At 50.9% G+C, this 13500-nt stretch overlaps 1 protein-coding gene across 1 annotated transcript in view; it reads right to left on the minus strand.

Annotated features, from left to right (window-relative positions):
- The window catches only part of WDR77 (WD repeat domain 77), a 95558-nt gene that overhangs the window by 20278 nt on the left and 61780 nt on the right, over window positions 1-13500 (minus strand). Inside the window, exons 5-8 of the mRNA XM_075335575.1 lie at window positions 10392-10462; window positions 8250-8304; window positions 7444-7515; window positions 7207-7315 (exon numbers count right to left, since the gene is read on the minus strand). Coding sequence (XP_075191690.1) covers window positions 7207-7315; window positions 7444-7515; window positions 8250-8304; window positions 10392-10462 — 307 coding nt within the window. The remainder of the gene's footprint in view (window positions 1-7206; window positions 7316-7443; window positions 7516-8249; window positions 8305-10391; window positions 10463-13500) is intronic.

Genomic DNA, 13500 nt, shown 5'->3' on the forward strand with positions numbered 1-13500 from the left:
AAGGTGGCTTTAGAAGCCTGCAACCCCTTGCGCGGACCGGCGACAAGGACAAAAAGTGCATCGGAACGGCGCATGGGTGCCGTGCGGGAAATGTAGATCCTGAGTGCTCTCACCAGATCTAGCAAACGCAAGTCCTTTTCATACCGGTGAACCGGGTGAGGATAAAAGGAAGGCAAGGATATATCCTGATTAAGATGAAACGAGGATACGACCTTAGGGAGAAACTCCGGAATGGGGCGCAGCACTACCTTGTCTTGGTGGAACACCAAGAAGGGAGCCTTGGATGACAGAGCTGCCAGCTCAGACACTCGCCGAAGCGATGTGATCGCAACAAGAAACGCCACTTTCTGTGACAGGCGAGAAAAAGAAACTTCTTTGAGAGGCTCGAAAGGCGGCTTCTGGAGAGCAACTAGTACTCTGTTCAGATCCCATGGATCCAACGGCCGCTTGTACGGGGGCACAATATGACAGACCCCCTGCAGGAACGTGCGCACCTTAGGAAGACGTGCTAGACGCTTCTGAAAAAACACGGATAGTGCCGAGACTTGCCCTTTAAGGGAGCTGAGCGACAAGCCCTTTTCCAACCCTGATTGCAGGAAAGACAGAAAAGTGGGCAATGCAAATGGCCAGGGAGACACTCCCTGAGCAGAGCACCAGGTTAAGAAAATCTTCCACGTTCTGTGGTAGATCTTAGCAGAAGTTGACTTCCTAGCTTGTCTCATTGTGGCTACCACTCCCTGGGATAAGCCTGTTGACGATAGGATCCAGGACTCAATGGCCACACAGTCAGGTTCAGGGCCGCAGAATTCTGATGGAAAAACGGCCCTTGAGACAGCAGGTCTGGACGGTCTGGAAGTGACCACGGTCGGCCGACCGTGAGATGCCACAGATCCGGATACCACGATCTCCTCGGCCAGTCTGGGGCGACGAGTATGATGCGGCTGCAATCGGATCTGATCTTGCGTAATACTCTGGGCAAGAGTGCCAGAGGCGGGAATACATATGGGAGGCGGAACTGCGACCAATCTTGCACCAAGGCGTCTGCCGCCAGAGCTCTTTGATCGCGCGACCGCGCCATGAATGCCGGGACCTTGTTGTTGTGCCGAGACGCCATTAGGTCGACGTCCGGCACCCCCCAGCGGCGACAGATTTCTTGAAACACGTCCGGGTGAAGGGACCATTCCCCTGGGTCCATACCCTGGCGACTGAGGAAGTCTGCTTCCCAGTTTTCTACGCCTGGGATGTGAACCGCGGAGATGGTGGATGCTGTGTCCTCCACCCAATTCAGAATGCGCCGGACTTCCTGAAAGGCTTGCCGGCTGCGCGTCCCTCCTTGGTGGTTGATGTATGCCACCGCTGTGGAGTTGTCCGACTGGATTCGGATCTGCTTTCCTTCCAGCCACTGTTGAAAGGCTAGTAGGGCAAGATACACTGCCCTGATTTCCAGAACATTGATCTGAAGGGTGGACTCTTGCGGAGTCCACGTCCCCTGAGCCCTGTGGTGTAGAAACACTGCTCCCCACCCCGACAGACTCGCATCTGTCGTGACCACTGCCCAGGATGGGGGCAGGAAGGATCTTCCCTGAGACAATGAGGTGGGAAGGAGCCACCATTGTAGAGAGTCCTTGGCCGTCTGGGAAAGAGAGACTTTCCTGTCTAGGGAAGTCGTCTTCCCGTCCCATTGGCGGAGAATGTCCCATTGAAGTGGACGCAGATGAAACTGCGCAAAGGGAACTGCTTCCATGGCTGCCACCATCTTCCCTAGGAAGTGCATGAGGCGCCGTAAGGGGTGCGACTGGCCCTGAAGGAGAGATTGCACCCCTGTCTGTAGGGACCGCTGCTTGTTTAGCGGAAGCTTCACTCTCGCTGCTCGAGTATGGAACTCCATGCCAAGATACGTTAGTGACTGTGTCGGTGACAGATTTGACTTTGGAAAGTTGATGATCCATCCAAAAGTCTGGAGAGTCTCCAGCGTAGCCTGTAGACTGAGTTGGCATGCCTCTTGAGAGGGTGCCTTGACAAGTAGATCGTCTAGGTAAGGGATCACCGAGTGTCCCTGAGAGTGCAAGACTGCTACCACCGCCGCCATGACCTTGGTGAAGACCCGGGGGGCTGTCGCCAGACCGAATGGCAGAGCTACGAACTGAAGATGGTCGTCTCCTATCACAAAACGTAGAAAACGTTGATGTTCTGTAGCAATTGGCACGTGGAGATAAGCATCTTTGATGTCTATTGAGGCAAGGAAGTCTCCTTGAGACATTGAGGCAATGACAGAACGGAGGGTTTCCATCCGGAACCGTCTGGCGTGTACATGTTTGTTGAGCAGTTTTAGGTCCAGAACAGGACGGAACGAGCCGTCCTTTTTTGGCACCACAAAGAGATTGGAGTAAAACCCTCTCCCTTGTTCCTGAGACGGTACAGGAACCACTACTCCTTCCGCTCTTAGGGAGTCCACCGCCTGCCGCAGGACATCTACACGGTCTGGATGTGGGGAGGTTCTGAAGAACCGAGCTGGAGGACGAGAACTGAACTCGATTCTGTACCCGCGAGACAAAATGTCTGTCACCCACCGGTCTTTGACCTGTGACATCCAAGTGTCGTAAAAGCGGGAGAGCCTGCCCCCGACCGGAGATGCGGAGGGGGGGAGCTGGAAGTCATGAGGTAGCCGCTTTGGAAGCGGTTCCTCCATTTGCTTTCTTGGGGCGTGAGTGAGCCCGCCAGGAATCTGAGTTTCTTTGCGTCCTCTGAGTCCCTTTGGACGAGGAGAATTGTGTTTTGCCCGAACCTCGAAAGGACTGAAACTTCTGCTGCCACTTTCTCTGCTGAGGTTTGCTTGATCTGGGCTGGGGTAAAGAGGAATCTTTACCCTTGGACTGTTTAATGATGTCAGCCAATGGCTCGCCAAACAGTCTATCTCTAGATAAAGGCAAGCTGGTTAAACATTTTTTGGAACCAGCATCTGCTTTCCAGTCCTTTAACCACAATGCCCTGCGCAAAACTACCGAATTGGCAGACGCCATAGAGGTGCGGCTGGTAGATTCTAGGACCGCATTGATAGCGTAAGAGGCAAACGCAGACATCTGCGAGGTAAGGGACGCCACTTGCGGCACCGCTGGATGTATGATAGCATCCACTTTTGCTAAACCAGCTGAAATAGCTTGGAGTGCCCATACGGCTGCGAATGCTGGAGCAAACGACGCGCCGATAGCTTCATAGACAGATTTTAACCAAAGGTCCATCTGTCTGTCATTGGCATCCTTAAGTGAAGCGCCATCCTCCACTGCAACTATGGATCTAGCTGCAAGCTTGGAAATCGGGGGGTCCACCTTTGGACACTGGGTCCAGCGCTTGACCACATCAGGGGGGAAAGGATAACGTGTATCCTTAGAACGTTTAGAGAAACGCTTTTCTGGGTGAGCGTCGTGTTTCTGGATTGATTCTCTGAAGTCAGAGTGATCCAACAGAGCACTTAATTTACGCTTGGGATAGAGGAAACGAAACTTCTCCTGCTCTGCCGCTGCCTCTTCTGCTGAAGGGGCTGGGGGAGAAATATCTAACAGCCTATTGATGGCTGAGATAAGATCGTTTACCATGGCGTCCCCATCCGGGGTATCCAGATTGAGAGGGGTTCCAGGATTAGACTCCTGATCACTCTCTTCAGACACATCACAGGGAGACTGATTGCGCTGAGACCCTGAGCAGTGTGATGACGTTGAGGGTCTTTCCCAGCGAGCCCGCTTGGGGTGGCTGGGGCAATCATCTGAGTCATTATACTCATCCTGAGAAGCCGGGGACCCCCTTGCAGTCTGGATTAAATCCAACTGCGGAGGATTAGAGGACATAGACCTCGCCGTGTCCATAGACTGAGCCCCAGGCATGGATTGCAAAGTTTCCAGGATTTTTGCCATAGTCACAGACATATTAACCGCAAAAACTGCAAAGTCTGTCCCTGACACCGGGGCAGGACTTACAAGCGTCTCAGCCTGGGTCACTACCTCTCCGGACTCCGGCTGGCGAAGCAGCACCGGATCTGAGCATTGCACACAATGGGGGTCCTTGGAGCCTGCTGGTAGAGCAGCCCCACATGCAGCACACGCAGTGCACACAGCCCTAGCCTTGGCAGCTTTGCGTCTTGTGGATGACATGTTGCTGCCTCCTCAGAGCGATCTGGGGTATTCAGCCAGGAAGCGACCTCACAGTGCAAGAAAACAATAAATATCTATGTCCAGTGACACAGTACACTAATACACAGTAAGGCACTAGAGGGGCCAGCTGAAAAGCCGCTTACCGCCCGCTTAAGAGCGGGTGTGTGGTCTCCCAAAGCCCCTCAGTCTAGGTCTCCTAGAGCCTTGCGTCCTTCCTCCAGCCAGACATGCATGTAATGGCTGCCGGCGTCCTGAGAGAGGAAGGGGGGCGGGCCCTGGGCGTTCCTGACCAAGAGCGGGAAGCCTGCTTCCCTCTGTGCCTAGTGAGAGGGCTGGAGCATGTAAATCAGGCTCCAGCCCTCCTCGCTGCCGTGAAACAGCGTTTCTCCCCTACCCTGATTGACAGGGTGGGGGCGGGAACGATCGGAGCTGCCGGCGTCCTAGGCCGAAAAGCCGGGGACTAGAGTTATAAACGCCGCCGCCGTAAAAGCGCGGTCGGCGTATCCCCGGCGCACCACAAGTCACAGCAGCGCCGCCCGGTCCAGTGAGGGTCGGCGCTGCGTTCCCAGAACACAAAGTCCCCCAGATAACTGTAGGAACACCAGCTCAGTGTACGGTCCCCGGCGCACTACAACGCCCAGCCAGCCCGGAGTGCGTCTGTGCCTGCCGGGGACACAGAGTACCTGTATGATGCAGGGCCCGGTCCCTGATGGTACTCCTGCTCGGCATCCACCAGGTTCAACTGGGTCTGTGGATGGAGCCCGGCGTCAGAGCTTTGAGGCCGGCAGGATCCCACTTCCACAGAGCCCCCAAGGGGATGTGGAAGGAAAACAGCATGTGAGGCTCCAGCCCTGTACCAGCAATAGGTACCTCAACCTTACAACACCATCCAGGGGTGAGAAGGGAGCATGCTGGGAGCCCTATATGGGCCCTCTTTTCTTCCATCCGAAATAGTCAGCAGCTACTGCTGACTAAAATCTGTGGAGCTATGCATGGAATGTCTGACCTCCTTCGCACACAAAGCTAAAACTGGAGTACCCGTGATACCACGGGGGGGTATAGCCAGAAGGGGAGGGGCCTTGCACTTTTGGTGTAGTGCTTTGTGTGGCCTCCGGAGGGCAGTAGCTATACCCAATCGTCTGGGTCTCCCAATAGAGCGCTGAAGAAATGGGGTCCGTCTTATACTCCGCTGTTCTCTTACCGGAGGGGGGCAGCAGTGGTGGTGAAGCGGGGTCACAGGAGGCACAGGTTGTGCTGGCAGGCGCGGCAGGTCAGTGGCAGCGGGGTCCGTGGTTGCAGGTGGCGTGGCGTCCGTGGTGGCAGGATCCGTGGGGTCCGTGGTGGCGGCAGCAGCCGTGGCGGGTGAGCCGTGCAGCAGGCCGGTGCAGTGAGTGTCCGTGGTCCCGGTTCAGTGGTGGCAGCGACTGCTCAGTGGTGGAGTGTGTCCGCGATCCTGGTTCAGTGGTGGCAGCGGCGGCGACGGCTCAGTGGTGGGAGTGGCGGCGACGGCTCAGTGGTGGGAGCGGCGGCAACTGCTCAGTGGTGGGAGCGGCGGCAACTGCTCAGTGGTGGAGTGTGTCCGCGGTCCCGGTTCAGTGGTGGCAGCGGCGGCGACGGCTCAGTGGTGCAGTGTGTCCGCGGTCCCGATTCAAGTAATGGCGCCCGGAGCGACGCATGCGCAGATGGAGCTCTCATCCAAGGGCTCCATCTGCGCATGCGCTGACTCCCGGAGCAGCGCGTGCGCAGATGGAGCTCTCATCCAAGAGCTCCACCGGCGCCATCATTTGAAAGTGGGACCGCGGACAACTGGTAAGCTGCACAGCCGCCCGCCCCGCATGCACAGAGTGGCAGCCAGCAGGCTGCCCGCCCACCCTGCGTACAAGCCGCCGGGTACCTGTGCTTGCGTGCGGTGGCAGCCGGGTACCCATGGCTGTGTGCGGGCGGCAGCTGGGTACCTGTGTGAGGGCGGCAGCCGGCTGCCGCCCGCACGGGCACCCGACTGCCGCTCGCACACAGCCATGGGTACCCGTCTGCCACCGCATGCAAGCACAGGTACCCGGCTGCCGACCCCACACAGCACCCGCTGCCGCCCGCACACAGCCACGGGTACCCGGCTGCCGCTGCACGCATGTACAGGTACCCGGCCGCCCGATCGCCTCAGACAGGACCCCCCCGCTACCGCTTTATAAGACGCACCCCCCATTTTCCTCCCAAAATTTGGGGAGGAAAAGTGCGTCTTATAAAGCGAAAAATACGGTAATTGGATTTTAACTATGTCTAACCACTAACTGCAGTCACATGTGATTTCCAGTATTTTGTATTTTTTGTAATAATAAAAACTGTATACTTTTTTCACAATTGTGGTGCAGTAATTCTTACTCCAAAAAAACATGGTAAATACCCCCCCTCGTTCACAAGTTTTTGAATCCACTATCTTATCAGCACTTACCTCCATTGTAGTTTTACTTGCAAGCATTTGTTATTTGTGCCTCTCATTTATTAGCCTGCACAGTATTATTAGTATTGATATTAGTAATGCAGCATTTTTTGGGGGGCGCAGGTGCATTTTTTATACAAAAATGAATTTACAGTATATGTCCATTTATATTTATGGAGAGTTCTACTTTTTATACATTTTATGCTGAGCTCATACAGGAGATGCAGTAAATTCTGAGGGTTATTGGGTGGTCACAATGATCTCTAATATTAATCATGAGTAAGCTCACAAACAGAGTATATGTCCTATTAAAGGGAATTTGTTTCACAATGACCATTTGAAATACAGTCTTAATTTTTTCTCCATCACCAATGACGCACTGTACAAGTGACCGCAGGGGTCAAACACATGACACTCGGTGACCGCGGATGTCTACCCTTCCTGTGCCGGCGCAGACTACGCCACAGCCTAAATTCAAGATTGGTGCCATTAATCTAGTATTAATGAGTTTGTTACCTACACTTTTTTTATTTCAACAGGTCACGTCCCTTGGGTCAGCTTTTATTATGCGAAGACAATCCCTTTACAGTGCACAGATAGGAAAAAAACACCATCATTCCCTACCTGTGGTTTGAGTATGCCAGTCCTGTTACCGATCGGGAATGTGCCGCGACTACCTGAGCAGATTCTGGATTTCTCAGACTTACAATATAGACGTTTCCTATTTCATCACCTGACAACAACAAAAAGTTAAGACTCGTTGGACCGATTTATATACTGAATGTAACAAAATCAATATAATACAAGCACCACATGCAAATGCAGGCTAATAACTGAAAAGAAAAAGCTGCTACCACATACCACAAGCAAAAACGTCATCTTTGTTCGGATGCCAGGTCACGTAAGTAGGAGAAACATTTGGGGCACATACGTCTGAGAAGAAAAAGACTTGTCACAATTTTATATAGCCCTACATGCCACATGCAAATGAACTAGGCATTAAATGATGGACACCGTAATAGGACGTCCCCTGGATCCGCCGGTGAACAGACATTTCGAAAAGTTGGCTTCCATGACATAATTTGGGCACTCAGTAGGACGGGAGACATGTGTCTCAGTGATGTTTGTGCAAGCTCACTTCAGGCGGAGGAATGGCATACAGAAGAAGCATACCCGATCAGCTTTCTCAGGCTGACGGGCTTACAACTGGACACGGAGCAGGAATTATATAATAACTTGTCGCTGACTGAGCAGAATGGGCTTTATTCTCTCCTGCCTTAGTCCTCCTCTATGGTCGGTTGTAAACCCGGTCTTCTAAGTCAGCCTCTGTTCTCTGCTGTAATGGTTTCAGACTGAGTAATAAAACTTAAAAACTTTTAACAAAGACTGATTGTGTGTGCACAATTCACATTTTTAGAGAGACCAATTTTTAATGCTCTTTATTAAAAGTTAAGGTTTATTACTCACCAACTGCTACTATAAATTAATTGAACAGTGAGTTGAACCATCTTAAAAGGATGTGGGAATTCACCATCACAATATTCTGCTTCCTCTATAAATCTGAGACTGACTGAGTAGAACAGATTTACAACTAACCATGGAGGAGGACTGAAGCAGGAGGATGATGAATGTTATCAGTTGAGGTTCCACAGTATAAAGATACTTACTAATGCGCTTGGCAGGTTTAGAATTCCTCGTGTCCCAGAGTAACACCCTATTATCCTTTATAAAATAAAATTAAAAAAAAAAAAAAGCAAATAGTCACATTTCAGTCTACATCTCTTTTTTTCAACAAATAGTGCATTTCAATAAATTCTTGAGTCACAAAAAATTTCACACTTTATGGCCATGTACAGTTTTTCCAACATTTTTTTTTCCCCATTCTAATGCAAAATGAAGACTTTTATAAAAAAAAAATAACAAAAACCCCAAAAAAACCTTAAGTACGGTAGGAGAAAAGTACCGTATTTTTCGCTTTATAAGACGCACCTGATTATAAGATGCACCCCCAAATTTGGTGAAGGAAAAGAGATTTTTTTTTAATGTTAAATGGGGTCCATCTTATAATGCCAGTGTCCGTCTAACAAATCATATAGGGTATATGTTCCTCATAGCCCCCCCATCATAAAATTAGCCCCCCTTAATCTGGATATTGCCCCCTTATACTGAATATAGCCCCCTTGTGCTGGGACACGTCCCCCTGTGCTGCCCATGGCCACTATAGATGGCACATCTCCCCTGTGTTTGATATGGCCCCCATACTGCTGCCCATGGCCACTATAGATGGCACATCCCTGTGTTTGATATGCCCCCCATACTGCTGCCCATAATAAAACACTCTTTCCTTACCTTCTCAGCACTGTCCCTCCTCATGTCTCCCTCCTTGCAGTTGAGCTCCGGCCTCCTCCACTTCGTTCTTGCTGCCGGTCATGTGATCGGCACGGCAGAGTGATCATCTCTGCGTGCCTGATCACAGGCAGCAGCAGCAGGAGACCGGGAGATCACGGGAGATCAGCGCTGGAGGTAAGTAAAGCTTTTTTTATTTTACTATGGGCAGCAGTATGGGAGCCATATCTAACACAGGTGGGGGGGGGGGATTATGTGCGATCAAAGGAGGGCGCAGGCAGATAAAATACGCCCCGCTGCCCCAGCCCATCAGCGCAATGCGGTTTCAGAACCACGGTGATTGACAGCGGCTGTGCATATTATATGAGCGGGAGCAGGAGATTTAACGCTGCCGCCCGCAGCTTTCACCTGCCCCCAGCACCGCTCCAGAGCGGACCCTGCAGTGGGTGTGTACAATAATATACATATATACATACATACATACATATACACACATACACACATATATATATACATACACACATATACACACACACACATATGTATATATACACACATATACATAGATATATATGTACATATATACATACACACACACACACACACACACACACACACCACCCCCCCCCCCCCCCCGTATATTGGGGGGAACAAAAGTGCGTCTTATAAGGCGAAAAATACGGTAACTCTTTATGACAGTAGCATCGACAAAAGAAGATAAATCACTGGACCAACGATTCAAGGTGAAGTTTTTGGCAGTTCACCTACTCCGGGAAGCGCTTTGTAAGGGTATGTTCACTCGTTTTTTGCAGCATTTATATTCCATAAGGTTTATGCTAATTAAAAGCTGATTTTTACAGTACCAGCAAAAGCTATGAGATGTCAGAAATCTTGTGCACACAACTGCTTTTTTTCCTGAATGAAATGGAAAACTGCAGCGTTTCTTAAAGAAGCATGGCAGCTCGTTCAGCGTTTTTTCACCATTGAAAGCAATGAAAAAGTGCAAAAACGCAACTACTGCAGTTTTGCTGCTTTTTCTGGTGATTAAAACCATCTTTATTAAAACGTGCACTGTAGACAAATGACAAACCAAAAACTGCAGCCAAAAAACGGCAAAATAAGCAGAAAAACAAAAAGGTATCAAATGCAGCAAAACCTGCTTTCTTACTGGTAAGAGAAGAGGTTTTGGCTGCGTATAAAGTGCAATGTGTGACCATAGCCCAACAAGAAGAATAGCATTGAGCGCTGGGGAAATCAATGCACTGCTTATATCTTGCAGAAATAAACGGCAAATAGTGTATACAAAAAAAAAAAAAAAAAAGTGTCTATATTATATATCTACATGGACGCACAAAGAAAATTACACAGCATCCTAAAGAAAAAGGGCACATGCACCAGAAAATTAGATTACTATTATATTACTGTAATTATAAAGAACGGATGCCAGAACCTTGGATCCATACCTCCCCACAAGAAAGGAAAAGGTCTTCTTTGCCAGGGCATGTGGAAACACAATTCACTTGGCTGGAATGTGCTAAGACATAAAACTTTATGTTAGAAAAAACACATGAAATGAAAGAAAATGCAATACTAACAATACCACGAGGAATAGTGCAAATAAATGCAGTACAATTAATGTACCATGTGCTTCCACTTAGCAGCCTCAACTCACAGTTTGTAGTAGTCTAAAGGGTGCTTTACATGCTGCGACATCGCTAGCAATCTCGTTAGCGATGTGACACGCCAAATCGCAGATGCGATCTGCCGAGATCGCACATGTGACCGGCACTACAAAACTGACCTATGTGCGATCTCGGCAGATCGCATTTGCGATCTGGCGTGTCACATCGCTAACGAGATCGCTAGCGATGTCGCAGCGTGTAAAGCACCCTTAGGCTATGTGCCCACGCTGCGGAAAATGCGCGGATTTTGCCGCGGATTTCTTGTGGAAAAGACGCGGATTTTCCGAAAATCTGCAGCAGCGGCACTTCCCAGCCATTTCTATGGCATTTTGGAAATGCTGTGCCCATGCTGCAGATTTTTCCGCGGCGGATTTTGATCCGGAAAAATCTACAACATGTCAATTATTGTTGCGGATTTTGATCTGGATTTTGGCTTTAAAATTGGGAAGAGAAGAAAGAAGGGAATTTTGTTTACTTACCGTAAATTCCTTTTCTTCTAGCTCCTATTGGGAGAACCAGACAATTGGGGTGTATAGCTTCTGCCTCCGGAGGCCACACAAAGTATTACACTTTAAAAAGTGTAACCCCTCCCCTCTGCCTATACACCCTCCCGTGCATCACGGGCCCATCAGTTTTGGTGCCAAAGCAGGAAGGAGGAAACTTATAAATTGGTCTAAGGTAAACTCAATCCGAAGGATGTTCGGAGAACTAAACCATGAACCAAAGAACAATTCAACATGAACAACATGTGCACACAAAAGAACAACAGCCCGAAGGGAACAGGGGCGGGTGCTGGGTCTCCCAATAGGAGCTAGAAGAAAAGGAATTTACGGTAAGTAAACAAAATTCCCTTCTTCTTTGTCGCTCCATTGGGAGACCCAGACAATTGGGACGTCCAAAAGCAGTCCCTGGGTGGGTAAAAGAATACCTTGATAAAAAGAGCCGTAAAACGGCCCCCTCCTACAGGTGGGCAACCGTCGCCTGAAGGACTCGCCTACCTAGGCTGGCATCTGCCGAAGCATAGGCATGCACCTGATAGTGTTTCGTGAAAGTGTGCAGACTCGACCAGGTAGCCGCCTGACACACCTGCTGAGCCGTAGCCTGGTGCCGCAATGCCCAGGACGCACCCACGGCTCTGGTAGAATGGGCTTTCAGCCCTGAAGGAACCGGAAGCCCAGAAGAACGGTAGGCTTCAAGAATCGGTTCCTTGATCCACCGAGCCAAGGTTGACTTGGAAGCCTGCGAACCCTTACGCTGGCCAGCGACAAGGACAAAGAGCGCATCAGAACGGCGCAGGGGCGCCGTACGAGAAATGTAGAGTCGGAGTGCTCTCACGAGATCTAACAAGTGCAAATCCTTTTCACATTGGTGAACTGGATTGGGACAAAAAGAAGGTAAGGAGATATCCTGATTGAGATGAAAAGGGGATACCACCTTAGGGAGAAAGTCCGGGACCGGACGCAGAACCACCTTATCCTGGTGAAACACCAGGAAGGGGGCTTTGCATGACAGCGCTGCTAGCTCAGACACTCTCCGAAGTGATGTGACTGCCACTAGGAAGACCACCTTCTGCGAAAGGCGTGAAAGAGAAACATCCCTCATCGGCTCGAAAGGTGGTTTCTGAAGAGCCGTTAGCACCCTGTTAAGATCCCAGGGTTCTAGCGGACGCTTGTAAGGTGGGACTATGTGGCAAACCCCCTGCAGGAACGTGCGTACCTGCGGAAGCCTGGCTAGACGCTTTTGAAAAAACACGGAAAGCGCCGATACCTGTCCCTTGAGAGAGCAGAGAGACAAACCCTTGTCCATTCCGGATTGAAGGAAAGACAGAAAAGTGGGCAAGGCAAACGGCCAGGGAGTAAAACCCTGATCAGAGCACCAGGATAAGAAGATCCTCCACGTCCTGTGGTAGATCTTGGCGGACGTTGGTTTCCTGGCCTGTCTCATAGTGGCAATGACCTCTTGAGACAACCCTGAAGACGCTAGGATCCAGGACTCAATGGCCACACAGTCAGGTTGAGGGACGCAGAATTCAGATGGAAAAAAGGCCCTTGAGACAGCAAGTCTGGTCGGTCTGGTAGTGCCCACGGTTGACCCACCGTGAGATGCCACAGATCCGGGTACCACGACCTCCTCGGCCAGTCTGGGGCGATGAGGATGGCGCGGCGGCAGTCGGACCTGATTTTGCGTAACACTCTGGGCAGCAGTGCCAGAGGGGGAAATACATAAGGCAGTCGAAACTGCGACCAATCCTGAACTAATGCGTCTGCCGCCAGAGCTCTGTGATCTTGAGACCGTGCCATGAATGCCGGGACCTTGTTGTGCCGGGACGCCATTAGGTCGACGTCCGGCGTTTCCCAGCGGCAACAGATCTCTTGAAACACGTCCGGGTGAAGAGACCATTCCCCTGCGTCCATGCCCTGGCGGCTGAGAAAGTCTGCTTCCCAGTTTTCTACGCCCGGGATGTGAACTGCGGAGATGGTGGAGGCTGTGGCTTCCACCCACAGCAGAATCCGCCGAACTTCTTGGAAGGCTTGACGACTGCGTGTGCCGCCTTGGTGGTTGATGTACGCCACCGCCATGGCGTTGTCCGACTGAATTCGGATCTGCCTGCCTTCCAGCCACAGCTGGAACGCCTTTAAGGCTAGATACACTGCCCTTATCTCCAGAACATTGATCTGAAGGGAGGACTCTGACTGAGTCCAGGTTCCCTGAGCCCTGTGGTGGAGGAAGACTGCTCCCCACCCTGACAGACTCGCGTCCGTCGTGACCACAGCCCAGGATGGGGGCAGGAAGGATTTTCCTTTCGACAGAGAAGTGGGAAGAAGCCACCACTGAAGAGAGGCTTTGGCTACCCGGGAAAGAGAGCCGTTCCTGTCGAGGGACGTCGACC

Source organism: Anomaloglossus baeobatrachus, chromosome 2, assembly GCF_048569485.1.
Source record: "Anomaloglossus baeobatrachus isolate aAnoBae1 chromosome 2, aAnoBae1.hap1, whole genome shotgun sequence".
Lineage (NCBI taxonomy): Eukaryota > Metazoa > Chordata > Amphibia > Anura > Aromobatidae > Anomaloglossus > Anomaloglossus baeobatrachus.